The 19,314-nt window shown below is 39.7% G+C and overlaps 1 protein-coding gene across 1 annotated transcript in view; it reads right to left on the minus strand.

The window, feature by feature from the left end:
• The window catches only part of Cad88C (cadherin 88C), a 56,299-nt gene that overhangs the window by 17,542 nt on the left and 19,443 nt on the right, over positions 1-19,314 (minus strand). The window contains exons 20-25 of the mRNA XM_090403585.1: positions 15,442-15,758; positions 14,130-14,255; positions 8,773-8,959; positions 6,070-6,293; positions 322-510; positions 35-148 (exon numbers count right to left, since the gene is read on the minus strand). Of these exons, the coding sequence (XP_090259711.1) occupies positions 35-148; positions 322-510; positions 6,070-6,293; positions 8,773-8,959; positions 14,130-14,255; positions 15,442-15,758 (1,157 nt within the window). The remainder of the gene's footprint in view (positions 1-34; positions 149-321; positions 511-6,069; positions 6,294-8,772; positions 8,960-14,129; positions 14,256-15,441; positions 15,759-19,314) is intronic.

Raw genomic sequence — 19,314 nt, forward strand, 5'->3', positions numbered from 1 at the left:
TCTTTCTCATATGTGATTTAAGAGCTTTACTTACATTATCTTCTGTGAACTCCGGTGCATTGTCGTCAACATTTGTTACAAATACAGTCAGGTCAAGATCCGTGGACAAAGATGTCGGCTGACCAAGATCATAAGCTTCCACTCGAATCTAAACATCAGTAGAAAACAAATACTTCATTTCAAGATATTTGATCCAATTATTCAATGCTTTAATAACAAGAATTATCTAAAGTGGATAAGAGACTCCCAACCAAAGGATTTCATCTACCCCTCCCCACTCCCCCTCTCCACACACACGCGCAAAAAAAAAATGACATTTACCTCGTAAACTCTTTGTCTTTCCCTATCTAGAAGAGTTCGCAAAGTTACAAGTCCGGTCTTTTCATGGATGGTAAAAGTTTCCCAATGTCCATTGGCCAACTTTTTAAGCCGGTATCGCACTTCTCCATTTAGTCCAATGTCAGCATCTTCAGCATGAATATCCACAACTGGTGTTCCAACCGTGGCATTCTATAATATTGCAAAATTACAATTAATTAGTTCATTATAATTAAAAATAAAAAATAATAGTTTAGTAAACAGATATAAATTTTCATGGGAATATATGTATTTTTATAAAAAATGATCACCACAGAATAAAAAAAAATCAATTATAAAAACAATTAATATATGTACGTATGTATCCCTTGGATATTTTGCACAGTAAGTTTTTATTCTAATAAAATAATATTTTTTTGTAATATTTTTGTGGTTTTCTCAATGTGATATAATGAATGAGAGGGCGCTAAGATCACTATCATTAGTTTCCTCATATAATGTATGAGAGGGCACGAACCAACACACCACAGCCCAACAGGCACAGCCGACATCCTAGCCTACACAATATCAAATACCAGTACAGCCTCCAAGCACTGAACGAATTATCATCACATCACAACCCAATCCTACTTTACTTAGGGAACAAATACCATCCACCTCCCCCCAAATCCTCCGTGTCTGGGAGTCTGGGAGAAACTCAGGAAAGTGCTACCAGAACATATCGGTCCGGTTCCCCACATAAAAGCCACAATAAAGAACCTCACCAACCAAAGCAAGAAAGACATAACAGCAGCCACAGTAACCACGACTACCCACAAACAAAATCATCTCCCAGAAGAAATCATGGACTTGATAAGAGAAGAAAACAGACAAAGGAAAAGACACCACAACACACGTGCACCCCCAGGACAAAACAGTTCTCAACAGACTAAACAAATCAGTCCGAGAAGCTCTCCAGAACCACAGGAATCAACAATGGGACAACAAGCTCACCTCCATCTCCACAGCAGATCATTCCATATGGAAATTCCTAAACAACCCCAGGATCAAGCGCAAATCTCTCTCCCACCTCTCCAAGCAGAACAACACCTAGTGTACACAGATGCTGACAAAGCTGAAGTCATAGCAAGAAACCTAGAAAAACAATGCAGTTCTGCATACGAGAACCTAAACATCAGCCACGTATACAAGATAACTCGTAAAATCAGACTCACAGTAAATCGTCCACACGACAATGCAAGCCCTATTAAGCCTACCTCACCGACCGAAATAATCGGCATCATCAACCACCTCAAGAACAAAAAATGCCCCAGGACCCGACGGCATTACAAACAAAGTCATTAAGGCACTACTGCGTAAAGTCATAATACAACTGGCAAACATCATAAACTCCATTCTCAAATGGCAGCACTTCCCCCAGTCATGGAAACCAGCCGACATCATCCTAATTCACAAGCCAGGCAAAGACCCACACCTACCATAAAAATTACCGACCCATCAGCCTGCTATCCAGCTTAGGAAAAATAGCAGAGAAAATCATCCTCATTAGACTCCAAGAATATGTCAACCAACTAAACATCATTCCACAAGAACAATTTGGCTTCCGTCAAAACCACAGCACCACCCAACAGATCCATAGGCTGGTAGAACACATCACCAGAGGATTCAGCTGGAATCAGCACACCGGAGCAGTCTTCCTAGACATCTCAAAGGCCTTCGATAAGATCTGGCACCAAGGCCTCCTCTACAAACTTATCATCGCAAACCTTCCACTAAACATGATACATTTGATTGAAGTCATATCTCACAAACAGGAAGATGCAAGTGAAAATAAATGAAGTAGTCTCAACCAACAAACAATCCTGACCGGAGTTCCTCAAGGATCACTGCTGGTCCCGATCCTGTTCAACATCTACATGGCAGACATCTTCAAAATCCCATCACATCCACCATAGCCCTTTATGCAGACGACACGGCTATGCTAGCCAGATCCCGCAAACCACATCTCGTAACCTAAAAACTACAAGACACCATCCAGAATCTAGAAAAATTGTTTGCAGACTGGCGACTACAAGTAAACCCTCAGAAAAGCACAATGATACTCTTCACAAGAAGACGAGCATCCCCCAAAGGAGACATCACCCTGTTCAACTCAAAAATTCCCTGAAAAACCGAAACTAAATACCTCTGAATACTCCTCGACAAACGATTATGCTTCAACAGCCACATCAAGAGCACATGCACCAAACCATCCAAAGTTATCGCCTAGCTGTACCCAGCTGCTGATCAACAGACACAGCAAACTAAACGCAAGAAACAAAATTCTACTGCACAAGACAGTGATCCGTTCCACTATTATATACATCTCCCCAGCCTGGAGCCATACCTCCAAGACAAACATCCTCAAGCTACAAAGGCTACAGATCAAGTGCCTACGGATGATCGTGGACGCCCCGTGGTTCGTCAGGAACCCCCAGATCCACCGGGACTTCAATATCCCCTACATCTCTCCACTACTACGCTCCCTAGCAGAAAAATTCTTTATTAATACATCCACGCATCCAAACCAACTAATACAGCAAGCCGGAAACTATGACGGTAATGACCACTGGAAGCACAAAAGCCATCCTAACACCCAACAACGACACATAACCACTTCTGCCCACTCAGGAGTTGTGAACTAAAATAGCTCACAAACCTCTACCATCACTGCTCCCGAAACAGACAACAGGGAATCTTCATCCTCTGCACCATTAATGTCCTGCATCCTGAGATCACTGGCATTAGTTTCCTTATATCATAAATTGATATCATTCTGTGTGAATTGAATCTGATAAATGGAGTGACTTCTTTGCCGCAGGATTTGAATGATTTTGTAACGTGTTACTCAGCTCTAGCCTAAGGTTTGTTTCAAAGTGAAGATAAAATTTGCATTATCACTAAAATAGGCTTAATAGTCTAATGATTTTTTTAACATGAAAACTTATTTTTATCAGTTATTATGACTATATGATAATGTTTAGCATTAGCTGCATGAAAATAATTTTACCACCCCTAAACTATGAAAGCAATGGGATCTATGAGGACCACAAGTGACAGCTTGCAGCTACAATGTAATACCCTGCATTCTTCATCATTTTGTTCCCATCTTTTCGTTTGAATAATTTATAATAGGTAATTAATTATGATTAATATATTAAGATGATATTATAAATCGCAAATTATAAAAAATTTTTAATTATTTAGAATAATTATTATCAGGCGTTATGAAATTCCTGACAAATATTCGAGAATAATAAAGAAATGTATAAATTAAATAAAAGTCGTGTTAGACAAGGGCTGTGTAATGTCTAAATTACTCTTTTTAACAATGTCATTGGTGGATTATGAAAACGTATTAATATTAAATACAAAGATATAACACAGATTGAGGAGAACCGTTAATTGAATATTTTAATTGATAAATCAGGTAAATTTGGAATTGAGAACTGAACTTTTTTGTTTTTGAAAATCATCCAAATATCACAATAAAAAAAAAATAAAGATCTTCATGCAATGTAAAAACCTTGTTATTGCATAAGGGATAGAAAACTTGTCAACTGACAAACTGGGAGCAAAACTAAATAATTTTCAAAGTGTTTCCATAAAATATTAAACATATTTTGCCCACAACATATAAGAAATGATAAGTTATATCATTTATATTGTTAGCGAAACTAAGAAATATCGCCGAGCTACGTGAAGATTTATTTTACTATCATCATCAACAGCTTCCTTTAGTCCACTACTGGAGGAATTCCTCTCCATACGTCTTCCATTTTGCCCAGTCTTATCGCTCTCTCCACCATAAATGTCCATAACATCTTGTTACAGTCATCATCCCATCTTACCACTGGTCTACCTGGTTTCCGATAACCAGTATCCATTCTTGGTCTCTTTGTCCATCGGTGGTCAAACATTCCCATACCCAGCGCCGTTTGTTGCCTTTTATTACTTTTGTGTCCTTCCTTATCCAATTATTATTCTTTTTATCTAACCAGGTCATTCCCAAAATGGCTCTTTACATGTTTCTTTGTGTTGGGTGTACACACTGGTTTGTAGATGTTTCTTTTTAGGCAGTTTGGTTAATTGCTTTTAAAGATCTCTGTATAATGGTCAAAAACTTTCCATCTTGCTATTATTCTAGAATTACCTGAAATTTCAGGTAAAATTACCTTTTTACCTGAAATTTCATTACCAAGTTTATGGTTGTTGATAATGATTTTTCCTAGATATATGTATAGGTTCACTTAATTTAAATGATGTTCAAAAAAATAAATATCACCGAGGTTCTTTTCGTAATCATTACGTATTGCGGTTTTCAGATATGAAAACTTCAGATATGAAAATACATCGTCCTATGTTGAGAGCAGAGGCGTTGAATATACTCGTATATATATATATATATATAAAGGTCCACGCGGTTAGCCGAGTGGCTACGCGCTCCGCAACCATATGCCTGGGAATTCGCCGACGTGAGGGGCTAAGGATCTTTCTCGGTCATAGCCAAATTAGCTGGTCTTGGGCTTGGACTGCATGGTTTTTCTCTCCAGTTTATCTGGGGTTTTTCCTCCTGCAAAGCAGGCAAACTGGTCTTAATAACACAACGCTTCACAAACAATTACACATATTTGAGCGTGTGGGTAACGATCCCACCTCGTGATGAGTTACGAAACCCAAAAATGGGAGGCCAAGACGAAGATATACAAAGTGGCCATAAATTAACTTTCCCTCTTTGGAGGCATCTGTAGCTAAAACCAATAAACGGAATGAGACCAAATTTTATATCGAGACTTTTGAAGGCATGGGGAGATGATTTCCGCGAAAAAAATATTTAGTACCAAAAGTCGCCGATAGGGAGAAATTTTGGCGCTGGTGGAGCCGAAAACAAGCAATGGCACGAGCGCTTGGACCAGTACTAGTCTGTGTCGTCGAACACCTCAGTAACAACGTCTGTTACTGTCTCTTCTTGCACTGCTTTCCGTCCTCTGCCAGGTCTAACTCGTAGTGATCCAGTTTCTTCAAACTTCTTAATCATAGCTCTCAGTGCTACAGCTGACATAGGACCTGTACGTAGGTTATGAAGGCCTTCTAAATTCCCGAAGGGCCACTACAGCATTGCACTGTTTAAGGTAAAACAACTTAACAAGTAACGCACGCTGAGGCAAGATAGGACGCATATCGAGCACAATCGGTCAGTCATTCGAATAACTGCTTGAACGTTCCCAATCCCTTTTTAAGTGGAATTAGTGGCGCTGCTGTCACGTACGCACAGTAAAATTTGCATAATCCTTTTTACCTGCGTTTACTGCAAATATTTGACTGCTTTCAGCTCCCCAGCGCCAAAATTTCCCCTGCCGGCGACTTGTGGTACTAAATCTTTTTTTTTCCCGCGGAATTCATCTCCCTATGCCTTCGAAAGTCAATATAAAATGTTGTCTTATTCCGTGTATTAGTTTTAGCTACAGATGCCTCCAAAGACGGAAAGTTAATTTATGGCCACCCTGAAAGAGAGAGAGAGAGAGAGAGAGAAAGTTTGCATTGTCTGATTGCGTCTAATAAATGAAATATATAACGAATAATAATACTGTATAAATTATATTCTGTTAATGTGAGATTATCTTTGCAGGAATTTATTTTCTAACAAATGTTAAGTCCAAATCTTTATTTGTAAAGATCTGTAAAGTTCACTACAGACATCTGTGTACATACCTCGGGAATACGAATGGTGTAGTTCTGTGGAGGTTTTACAAATACTGGACTGTTGTCATTCACATCCGTTACACAAATACGAAACTTTCCAGTCGAATGCAAATTCGGTGAACCTTTGTCGTCAGCTTGGAGCGTCAGAGTATAGTTGCCAAATTTTCCTCGGAGAGAGAAAAGCGACATCACGCGGGCAGTGTTGGAATCTAAAGTTTCAATTCCAAACAAACCTAGAAAACAGAAAGAAAATATACGTAAAATAAAGTTTAAGAATAATCACAACAGTTATACATTAAAACATGGAAGCGAATTTTGTGTTTGAAGAAGTTAGTATGTGCTTTTTCAAAAGTTGTAGCTGATTTTATCGAAAGAAGTAAATAGAAGTGTTACATGTCGAGACATGTTCCGATTTGTTACAGAGATAGTCGTGTATTAACTGGATCAGTCTGCTGCTAGCAGACATGCTGAGAAACACCTGCGTAGAATTCATGGCCATAAATAGCACCACTGTGGTTAGCATCTCCTTCCTTGCAAGATCCGATACGGTGCGTCATTTTTCCTTTTCAGGAAAATGTCTTTGTCCTAAATTTCTGACAAGGATAAGGGTAGGTAAAGAAAGAACAATACTCTCTCTTTGGAAACGGGAAAAACATGTTATCTAAATTTCTTTCCTCCCCCACCATCCTCCTGACTTTTTTGCGTACAACGTTTTGTATTTTTTTAAAACTTGAAAGCGCCTACTTCGTTAAGAACACTGCAGGTTCAAATCCTGCAGGAAGTATTGGTTTTGTATAGTTTCATTATTAACCCCCCCCCTTTTTTAAAAAAAAAAAAAGAGCGGGTAAGAAATAAAAAAGAAAAGAGGAAGTTGGTAGCGTAAATAGAAAAATAACATGCACATTGTAAAGTCATTTAAAGTAAAAAAGAATTCAATAAATGTTTTGGAAAAAAAACTTGCAGCATGATTTGAACAAGAGTGTATATTTTCCCAATTTTGAAGACAAAATTAAATGGCTACTCGTTTGCAATCCGCTGGAAAATTCTGCTGTAGAGTAAATCGTCACACACACACACACACACACACACACACACACACACACACACACACACACACACACACACACACACACACACACACACACACACATTGATAACTTCCACTCTCATTTACAATATTATAATAACGCGTGCAATAATCATACTTGCGTAAGAGTATTCTTAAGACTGTGAACTTCTTTGGGTGATGGACTGAGTCCTTGACTCTTCATCCCTTTATCTGAGTTCTGCTTTGTGGTTGAGGGTATTTTACTGTGGGTATTTTACCCGCTCTTTATGAGCATTTTATGCTGGATCAGCTTTCTCTTGCAATGAAGGATTTCCTTTTTCCATGTTTGAAGCGCTCTGATGGCTATGTGGTCAGCTGCCTGTCGAATGAGCTGATTTGGGTGATTGCCTGAGTGTGAAGAATTTTTCTGCAGTGCCTCTCGTGTGGGTCTTGATATCTGGCAGGTTAGATTCTCGGTATAATTAGCATTGTTCTGGATCGTTTCTAGTCGTTAGATGTTTCTTTTGGTCGTGTGTCCCCAGGCTGGTGAGGCATAAGTTAGTTGAGGTCTTATCACTGATTTGTAGAGGAGAATTTTGTTGTTTATGTTTAGGAGGCTGTTCCTATTCAGAAGTGGATATAGCTGTGCTCTGGTGTGATTGACTTTACATTTTTTTTCTTGAAGTTTAAGATTTTTTTTGTCTTGAAGTTTAAGATTTTTTTTGTCTTGAAGTTTAGGCATTTATCAAGCTGAAATCCAAGATATTTGTGCCAAGAGGGATGTTTGTATTCGTTTCTGTTTTTCGTCTAGTGAATAGTACAGCGGAGCTTTTTTCTGGGTTGATTGAGATGCGCCATTTGCTATATCATGTCTCGAGTTCGATTATTGCTGTTTGCAGTTTGTGTTGTGTATGTCTGCCCTTGGGGAACTCCAGGCGTTTTTTTTTTCTTGCTAGATAGGTGAAGCAAGAATGCTCTTCATATTCCCCAGTCAGTTATCTGTAGAAGAAAATGTATGGATAGGGTGTTATAGAGCTATAAGCTCTGTTCATAGCAGGGTGACGGCCATAGCCGAGGATCACTTAAAACTTCATTGGCTACAGCATTGCCATCCGTTGCCCTCTGGAATTCTTTTCTGCTTTTCATATTCCCCGTTATCTGTAGAGGACATTGTAAGGATAGGGTGTTATTGAGCTATATAAAGCATTGATCATGGCAGGAGGGTAGGAGCAAGAGCCTCAGTTAGAACTTCATTGGCTACAGCATTGCCATCCATTACCCTCCCTGGATACCTATTTTAGTCGCCTCGTACGACATGCATGATCTGTATCGGGGCTATTCTTATCCCAGCCACCACACGAGTCTTGCTGGATGAAACAATTATATTTCTAATATGTAATTAACTAAATGGTGTAAAAATATATTTTTATTAGATTCTGGTTTTCAGAATATACTGTAAATTTTCTTATATATTAGACATTATATTATATGAACGGATAAACTATATTTTCATTTTTATCATTTATGCATAAGTAAATGATAAAAGTTTCAGCGAAAAGTATCTTCGTAACCGTTTGCTTAAATAATAAAAGCAGTTATACAGCCTATACTATAAAAACATTTTCAATAACATTAAAATCAATAAAAACATTTTCTGTAATTACCATCTTGGTTTCCATCTATGATGGAAAATGCCACTTTGCTGTTGGGAGTTGAGGGGTCGTCTCCGTCCATTGCAGAAGCCAGAAGAACTGTGTCTCGTATCCTGTGGAATTCTGTGACCGTTGCACACACTTCTTGTTTAACAAATACTGGAATTTCATCATTGACGTCTATAATTCGGATTGTAACCTAGAAAAATAAATAAATAACTGAAATGAATAAATAATTCTATAGATAAATTTATTAGAAACTATCAATATTTTTATTTTAAAAAATTAGCTTATTTCCTCATATACCACTATGATTTTAATATAATAATTATTTTAATATTGTTATTAATAACTCGAGAAAGCAACAATCCATGGCAGACTGAAGTCAATAAGATATAAGACACATAGCCTCGAAAATATCCAAAGGAATTGCCCAGTTCCACCCTGTGATCAACAGAAAAAAGCAAACTGGATACACAAACAAAGTTAATAATTTACAAGATGGTAATAAGACCGGTCATCACTTACGCATCCCCCCGCATGGAGCCACACCGCGAATACAAACATTCAAAACTACAGAGATTACAGAACAAGTGCCGGAGGATGATTCTAGATGCCCCTTGGTTTATTAGAAACTCCCAGATCCACAGAGAACTCAACATTCCTTACATCTCTTCCCTTCTCCTAGATCTAGCTGAGAAGTTCTTTACCCACCCAAACCCGTTGATCAAGAAAGCTTCGGAATATAATGAAGCCGAAAGCTACAAATATAAAAGGCCCAAGTCAATCTTACTTCCAGCTGAACACAGCTAATTTCATTGCCCTCACTGGGCGAGCTTATAGCTCATAAACACTCCATTCAAAGTTTTACCTTTACAGACAAAGGGGAATATGAAATCATTTTTGTTTCACCCATCCAGCCAGAAACGTTATTCGTCGTCATCTAGAAAGCAACTGGTACTTTGGTCGGTCGCGTGTAAGATGAATTTCAGTGTGAATTGTATTATGACGATTATGAATTGTGAATGAATATGATCAGTATTCGACTATTTCAGTTTTCTGGAATTTGTGTGATGCATAGAATGACTGAGGTAGTGTTGTAATCTGATGTGCAGTTCTGGTTACTCTAGGTAAGTACTTTACTCCAGAAAGCTGTGTTTGCAACGAGGGCCCGTTACACGCCGTCGTTACAATTGCTATTGCTGGCTTCTATATATTATAAATAACAGATTATTAACTATTGTAGTGCCGTCATCACGATGAGCGAGGAGGAAGATAATGCTTATACTGAATCGCTCAACAAAGGGAGGGCACTCAGCATTCTCGAAAAGATTGTAAGAAAAGTCGAACACGAGTGGCATCGTTAATTTCTACTCCTTGCCAGGAGAAGTTGAGGAAAGCGAAGACACTGCCCAGATGGAGGAGAAGCTGTATTTAGTAATTTCCACTCCCCCAGACTTTGAAGAGGTCCTTGCGCGCAAGAAGCGCAAAACTATCGACGCAGAACCTCCCATGGATTCCGGTATGGAAGATGACGCTCCCAGTTCCGATCCCTTGGCCTCCCCCAAAGAGAGGGTGCCACCGATCATCCTCCGGGAAAAGAAAAAATGAACACACTTAAGGTCCACCATGACACATCTACAAATACAATATATCTCAGCTAAGAACATGGATGATGGCATCAAAATTCAGCCTGTTACCGTAATGGACTATAGAAAGCTGACTAAACAGTTAAATTCGAGTAATACTCAATATCACACTTTCCCTCTCGGCTCGGAGAGGAAACTGAAGGTGGTCCTTCGAGGTGTTACAGAGGATGTAACTGCAGATGAAATAGAGGCCAACCTCCGCCACCAGGACCTTCAACCTATTAAGGTCAGTAGGATGACTACAGCGGACAAAACCCCTATGCATCTGGTTTTAGTGGAGATTCATAAAGCTTACAAACATATTTATGACCTACGATCAGTCTTTGAACTCCGGGTCACCCCAGAGCCTCTGAGGAAGATAGCTTCAACTGGACAGTGCCACAGGTGTCAAAGATTTGGCCATACTCAGAGACTCTGCAAGGTAGAGTATAAATGCAGGAAATGTGCCAAGAGCCATCCCACTAACACCTGCCTGCACAAAGCCAAAGACCACCCCTGCTAGTTGTGCAAACTGTGGTGTCCCTCATCCAGCTAACTATAAAGGGTGTGTTCAACACCCGAATAACAGACAGTCTGAAACAAACAGACAATCACCTGCCTCTATCAGCTCACAAACACCTTCACCTCTGGCACCACAGTCTCACAGTGTTCAACAATATGTGACAGAAGTCCCACCGCCGCAGTTTGAGGCTCCTAAGAGAACAAAATACCAACCGCAGGCAAGAACCTATGCGAACGTGGCCCGTTCCAAAATGACAACGAAGGAATATAATTAGAATCAATCAGCAGCGCAGTCAAACCTGACAACTGTCATTACTACCTCGCTGGCAAATATGCTACAGGATTTCAGCAGGTCCAATCCTTCACCAGCTGCTAATAAAAGATTCCTATATGAAACACGATCAATCCTCTCAGCACTTATTGATGAACAGGAATAAACTAACTCCAGACTCTTTACAGATTGATGTGGAACGCCAATGGCCTCAAACACAAGAGTATGGAGCTCCAAGAGTTCACTCAGAGATTTCAGCTAAACTTTGTTTGATAAGTGAAGCACATCTGAGGCCGTTGGACAGCCCCAAAATAAGTGGATATCACCTCTACAGAACTGACAGGCCAAATTACAGAGGTGGTGGCACTGCAATCCTCATTAAAAATTATATCCAACACCATACAGTGAACAACCCCCAAAACATAACCTCAAGATGACTGGTGTGGAGGTTCTTACTAGCTCGGCTAGCAGACAGAAAACAACAGTGTGCTAGCCGAACAGACAACAACGGATGCATATTCGCCAACTACAAAGGATTCAATTGCGCGGTCATCGCAGGTCCCACTGAACGTACTCATCACAGCCCGAATGGCACTGCTGCTATCTTGGATATAGCCATCCTGCAAAATGTTAAATTTCAATATAATTTAAGAACATTAAACGAGTTGTCATCAGATCATGATCCACTGGTATTACAGCTGGGAATGCCACACAGCCTGTCTCTCCCCCCTCACACTCATTCACATCCTGGGAAAAATTAGCAAAAGCACTCCCAGAATTGATTGGCCCTGTTCCTCCTGTAAGGTCAAATGAAGAAATTGAAACAGCAGTCAAAAATTTTACTCAGCAAATTAATGCAGCCATAACGGCAGTCATCTCTTACACAACTCCATCCACAACAAATCGGTTACCGGAAGATATTACGAACCTGATCAGATATAAAAAATAAAGCTAAAAAAAGATTTCACAATACTCGTGCGCCTCAAGACAAAAGAATTCTTAACAGATTAAATGGAGCTGTGAGAGACGCCCTGAAATCCCACAGGGATCGAATATGGGAGAATAAGTTGGCTTCCTTCTCACCTGCAGATCACTCTATTTGGGGACTCTTGAGAAATCTAAGAAACAAAAAGAAATCCTTCCCCCCCTCTACAATCGGATATGGGCCTTGTGCACACGGATGCAGAGAAGGCAGAGACCATTGCAAAAAATTTGTCGACCTGCTTATGAAAACTTAAATTTCAACCACTTGTATAAAATTCAACGTCATGTGAGAGAGGTACTAAAATTTCCTGATTCCTGTACTAATAAAATCGTCCCTACTTCACCAGCAGAAATCTACGAGATCATTAAAAATGTTAACAACAAAAAAGCTCCTGGTACAGATGGCATCACCAATAAAGTTATTAAGTTACTACCCTGCAGAGCCATTGTGCACCTTATTAACATAATCAACGCGATTATTAGATTCTGATATTTCCCTTCCTCCTGGAAAACTGCTTATATAACCCCCATTCATAGACCAGGAAGAGATCCACATCTACAGCAAAAGTATCGTCCCATTAGCCTGATTTCAAACCTGGGAAAAATTGCCAAACGGGTCATCCTCATCACCTTCCAATCCATAGTAAATAAGCTGAATATCCTCCCAAATGAACAATTTCTATTCACAGCACAACTCAACAGATCCATAGACTAACCGAATATATTGCCACATGCTACAATTGGCATCAACGTACCGGAGCTGTCTTTCTGAATATGGCCAAAGCCTTCCACAAGGTGTGGCATTATGGTCTGCTCCACAAGCTCATCGCTTTTAACATCCCGCTACAGATGGTACAGTTGATCCAATCATACCTCAGCAACAGATTTATGCAAGTTAAGATAAACTACACTATATCTACCAAGCGGCCCATTCTGGCTGGACTTCCGCAAGGATCATTACTGGCCCCAATTCTGTTCTCGATATTTATGGCAGATATTCCACACAATCCAACGTCATCTATCTTGGCCCTCTAAGCTGATGAGACAGCGATACTAACCAAATCTCTTCGCCCACACCTGGTTACCAAAAATCTCCAAGAAAACCTACAAATATTGGAAAAATGGTTCTGCAATTGGAGATTACAAGTAAACCCCTTGAAGAGCATAGCCGTGCTCTTCTCCAGAAGAACAGTATCTCCTACAGGTGACATCTTCCTGTTTAACGCCAAAATGCCTTGGAAAACAGAAGTCAGATACCTTGGTGTACAGCTGAACAAAAGACTAACCTTCAACCACCACATTAAGGACTCGTGTGCAAGGTCATCAAAAGCCATCGCCCACCTCTATCCACTGATAAACAGAAACAGTAAATTACACACCAGAATCAAACTGCTCCTCTACAAACTGATGATTCATCCTATAATCGCATATACTTCGCCAGCATGGAGCCAGATATCCTCAAACTGCAGCGAGTGCAAAACAAGTGCCTTCGTATGATTCTGAATGCCCCATGGTTTGTCAGAGATGTTCGACTTCATTGGGACACAGAACTCCCTTATATCTACTCTCTCCTTCAGTCTCTTCCAGCAAAGTATTTCCTAAAAACGTCTACACATCCCAATCCACTGATGCAACAAGCTGCTGACTATGATGAAACGGATCTGTACAAACACAAAAGACTTAAAGCTTTCCTGATTTCAAGAAGTGATCTGTAATCCCCTTTCCCTCAGAGGACGAGCATATTGCTCATAAACGTTTTTCTTCACTGTATCCATTTCAGACAGCGGGGAATATGAAAAGCATCTTGCATCATCTTTGGATGAAGCAAGATGTTTCATCCTTCAACTACAACTTTGTTGAAAGTTGAAGTTGAAGTAGAAAGCAAAAAAATCGATTATCTCTTTCTCGGATGATCACTTTAAAAACTTGTCGTATATTTAAAGTTCTCAGGATGGTATGTTTACCTGTTTGAAAGTCTTTCGACTCTCTCCTGTTGCAAATCCGTACTTGTAGTTATCCAATGCCTGCACAACTAAGGTGTATACACTTGTTTGTTCCCTGTCCAGAGGCGACACAACAGTGATGCTTCCCTGAAAAAATAATAAAGACAGTGTTCAACTCTTAAGTTCCGATTAAATTAGCTTTGTTAATACAAATATGAAAGTAAAATTAATTACTGCAGCCTTTTGGGCATTTTACTGGGGAGGGGAATTCAGAAATATTAAGCGCGCATTTAGTCAGTCTTTCATATTATAGGGTAAAGAGTAAATGGGGCAAATGCAATTGGAAAGAGAGACCAAAGACTGGTAATTCATAGAAGTGAAGTGTCTTGAATTTCACATAACTTAATAATAAGCTGTGTAAATGGGCATAACGCATATTAAGGGAATGTGACAATGTGCCATTGCCCTTGACAGTTGTTTAAGAAGATTCTGGGAGAAGACACTTTCTGAATAGTGAAAGAATGGGGGGGGGGGGGGGATTTATAAGCCAATCTGCATATCTGGAGCTGCAGAAATAAAGAGTTTTTTTGTGGTTGTACTGCACTGTATAAGGCATTGATCAGACCAGTGGTGCACCCAGAGGGGGGAGGCAACGCCCCCCCCCCAAAAAAAAAGGGAAAACTCACTAGAAAATGTTCCGAAAATCTTTTCCTAATTAAAAATTCTTTTTATTATTATTATTATTATTATTATTATTATTCATGTTGTGTCGTGTCTTCTATTTCTATACTACTTAGAAATTAGCAGTCACATAAGGTGGGAATACCCTATAGCTAAGATGGGAATACTCTATAGCTCCTGGGAATCACGGCCGCTGTGAACTCAAGGCGAACGAAGCAGTGCTCGGGCGAACCGAGCACTACTTCGTTTGCCCGAGTCGGTCCATAGGAGATCACGGGTACAATATATTGGCGATCGCTGCAGATGCTCAGTCATAGGTCGTATGCAATGCGTAGTGTACATTCTAAAATCGTCTACTCAACTCGGTCCCCCCAAGTTTAAATCCTGAGTGCGCCACCAGATCAGACCACATATAGATTACTGTGCGCAGATTTGGTCATCTGGTTTGCAATGGAATGAAGATATTTTGAAATATGTGGCTTCAAAAGGAATGGTTAAAGTGGTTTTCGCGTCTTGAATGCCGAACGTGAGGATAGAAAGGCGTGAAGGATGTGCGTATAACTGAGACACGAGTGCCTGAACGATTTTTACCAGATTAAAATGGAAGAGCTTTTTCATCGAAGGAGAGAGAGAGAGAGAGAGATAGACTTACCGTATCTTTGTTGATCCTAAATTTACCGTCTGTGGCAGCCGTGTCCAGCAAGTAAGTGACCTTTCCGTAATCTCCGACATCGGCATCTGTGGCCTCGATCTGCGCCACCTGGTACCCCACAGCCACACTTTCCTCCACGGTAAATTCGCTGGCACCGCTCACGAAGACGGGGTTGTTGTCGTTTTCGTCCAGAACTTGGATGTAAAGGTCAGCGAGGCCTGTCAGAGGTGGAACTCCGCTGTCGGTGGCGATGACCGTGACGTTAATCCAAGAGAAGACCTCTCTGTCGATTTTGTTATTGCTCACCGTGACCTCTCCTAGAGAACGGAAAGGAAACAGCAGAAAAAAGTAATATAGAAATACTTCCACAATTATTTTAAAGTTCTAAATTGTGATTCGGCGTTTTCGCAACTACTTATGTCTCCAAAATTCTTAAGTTCTTCTTGGTAGTGTAGCAATAGTTTTGTTCCACAACGCAGCAATAATAACAAAAAAATCATTTTCTCATAGTCTGTTGTTAGAAACAGATTGATTGCTTGCATACTCCTTTTTTTACACGGTTTTTTAAAAAATTTAACTTCTCTTAGAAATAATAATGTAAGTTATATTTTTTATAATTTTATTTTGTTTAAACATTAATTTTCTTAAAATATTTAAAAAATTATAAATATATAGAACACACCTTTAAATATTTCATATCATACTATTACAATAAATCGCAATTCGTCATCATGAAGCGTAGAATCAATTGCATCGATTCTTATTCTTAGTTCGATGTGAGCGTGACTGATGACTGATCTCGACGTATTCACTGATTTGCTCGATAAAGAGCAGGCTCTTATCTTATACTCAGTAATAAACTCCAAAAGAAGTTCAAACTGACATGGCCTAATAGCATGATCGACCCCGACATCATTATCGAATCACTCAATAAAGGGCTAGCACTCACTTTTATTACAAAGTTTCTCAAGAAATTTGAACGGGATTGGCATGGCTACTTAAACCTATATTCTTCACCCGAAGTCGATGTTGAGGAAAATGAAGACACTCCTCAAATGGAGGAAAAACTCAATCTAGTTTTCACTCTACCTCTAATCCTTCTGATCAAGGAGAGATCCACGCTCATAAGAAGCGAAAAACTCTCACTGCTGAGCAAACAAATGTTGGTATGGATGAGGACGCTCCCAATTCAGATCCTTCTGCCTCCCCAATGAAAAGGTGCCACCGATTATCCTAAGGGAAAAGCAGAGATGGACAACACTAAGAACCATCATGACTAACTTACAAATAAGTTATAGATCAGCTAAAAATGTAGATGAGGGCATAAAAATTCAGCCCGCCACGGTGGCTGATTATAGAAATCTTACAAAGGAGCTGGACTCAAGAGGAACACAATATCACACATTCTCACTTGCTTCCGAAAAAATCTGAAAGTGGTCCAACGAAGAGTCTCCGAGGATACTGACACGGATGAAATAGTTACTGACCTTAACTTACAGGATCTACCTCCCATAAAGGTCACTAGAATGTTTACATCAAATAAGACACCTATGCCTCTAGTCTTAGTAAAAATTCATAATATTTACAAAGACATATACAATCTAAATTCAATCTGTGAACTTAAAATCACCCCAAAACCATTGAGAAAGAGAGCATCTTCTAGGCAGTGCCACAGATGCCAAAAATTTGGCCATGCCGAGAAGCTATGCAAAGCTCATTACAGATGGCTAAAATGTGGCGTGAATCAGCACATAAACACCTGCGCCAAGCCAAAATCCACCCCGGTAAAGTGCGCTGATTTTGGGGGTACTCACCCTGCTAATTATAGAGGGTGTATACATCACCAAAAAAAAAAAAAATGGAACGATCCAAATAATCAATCTACCTTGTCATTCAGTCCAGTTCTTCCAAGAGTGAGAACATGTCAACAGGTGCTCGCCCATCATTAACTGAGCCCCTTAAGAAAATGAATCTTCAACATCAAGCGAGAATATATGCTGATGTGGCACGCTCCAAACAGATAGTATAAACCCAGAACCTGACTAATCCACATTCAAATCTATCAGCGATTATCACCTCTTCTCTTGCAAGCATGCTGCAGGAATTTAGCAACTCAAATCCATCACTAAGTGTTACAAAAATATTCTTACAGCAAACCCAATCCATATTATCTGCACTCTCTGATGCATAGGAAAAAATCGCCCCAGATTCGATTAGGATTATCGCTTGGAATGCCAACGACATCAAAAATAAAGTGTTAGAAATCCAGGAATTCAATAATAGATACAGTCCAAATATATTTCTAATCAATGAAATTCACCTGAGGCCTGCTGACAACCTAAAAATCAGAGGATAATTAGATTTACAGAAACCACAGACTTGAATATAGAGGTGTAGGTACAGCCACCCTTATCAAAAACCATATCAACCATCATACAATAACCATCCCTACAACCACCAACCTCGAAATCACAGGAATTAATGTCCTCACAAACACAATTGGAAACCTTAAAATGTTTCTGCGTACAACCTTCCATTAAAGACATTATTGACCTCAGATCTGGATGCCATCCTTGGACTAAAAGGATCGGTCGTCATCGCTGAAGACTTCAATGCAAAACATCCTGCCTGGAACAGTAAATCTACCAAAAAAATGACGGCATTCTTTCCAACTACACAGGATCAAACTATGCTGTTGTGGCTGGACCTACTGAACCAACTCATCTCAGTACGTTTGGCACTGCTGACATTCTGGATATAGCTCTCATTTAAGACATTAAACTTCAGTTTAATGTCTTGAATCCTGTAAATCACTAAACGAGTTGTTATCAGATCACAATCCAGTTCTACTACAATTGGGAGAACAAGAACACCTGCCTCCTCCGTCTCATTCAAGCATATCGTGGGACAGATTGTCTAAAGCACTTAGGGATCAAATTGGACCTGTCCCTCACATATGCACACCAGAAGATGTGGGATCTGCAGTGACTAGCCTCACCCAACAGATTAAATCCGCTATAACGGTTGGAACCTTCCACAAACCTGTTCCCAAGCCTGATCGTTTTCCTGAGGATATTATGGATCTGATCAGAGAGCAGAGTAGAGCTAGAAAGAGATTTCGTAACATTCGCGCTCCTCGGAACAAAAGAGTTCTTAATAGATTGAATGGGGCAGTAAGAGATGCACTTAAAACTCATAGAAACCAAGTTTAGGATAAAACGTTATCCTCTATCTCACCTATTGATCACTCTATCTGGAGGTTACTGAGAAACATCAGGAATAAAAACAGATCCATCCCCCATAATCTGAAACCAGGGCTTAGTTCACACAGATGTAGATAAGGCAGAAGCCATAGTACAGAATCTTGAGGAGCAGTGAAAACCTTCTTATAACAACTTAGATTACAATCACTTGTACAAAATCCACAGACAGGTCAGACACGTATTAAATCTCCCAGATACCAGCGCTGACCATATTGCACCCACATCACCAGCTGAATTATATGATATTATTAAAAAACTTAAGAACAATAAAGACTGGACCAGACGGCATCTCAAACAGAGTGATCAAGCTGCTGCGTAGAAAAGCTGTAGTGCACCTGACCAGTATAATAGATGCAATCTTAAGATTTCACTATTTTATTTCCACCTGGAAACTGGGTGATGTAATTCCTATATATAAGCCAGGCAAAGACACACACCTACTGCAAAATTATCGTCCAATAAGTCTTATCTCCAATCTGGGTAAGGTTGCAGAGAAGGTCATCCTCTCACGACTCCAAACCTCAGTAAATGACCTAAACATCCTCCCTAAAGAACAGTTTGGTTTTCAGTAACACCATAGTACTACCCAGCAAATCCACAGAATTGTGGA

The sequence above is a fragment of the Typopeltis vanoorti genome, chromosome 14 (assembly GCF_054136105.1).
Source record: "Typopeltis vanoorti isolate ZY-2024b chromosome 14, IOZ_Tvanoo_1.0, whole genome shotgun sequence".
NCBI lineage: Eukaryota > Metazoa > Arthropoda > Arachnida > Uropygi > Thelyphonidae > Typopeltis > Typopeltis vanoorti.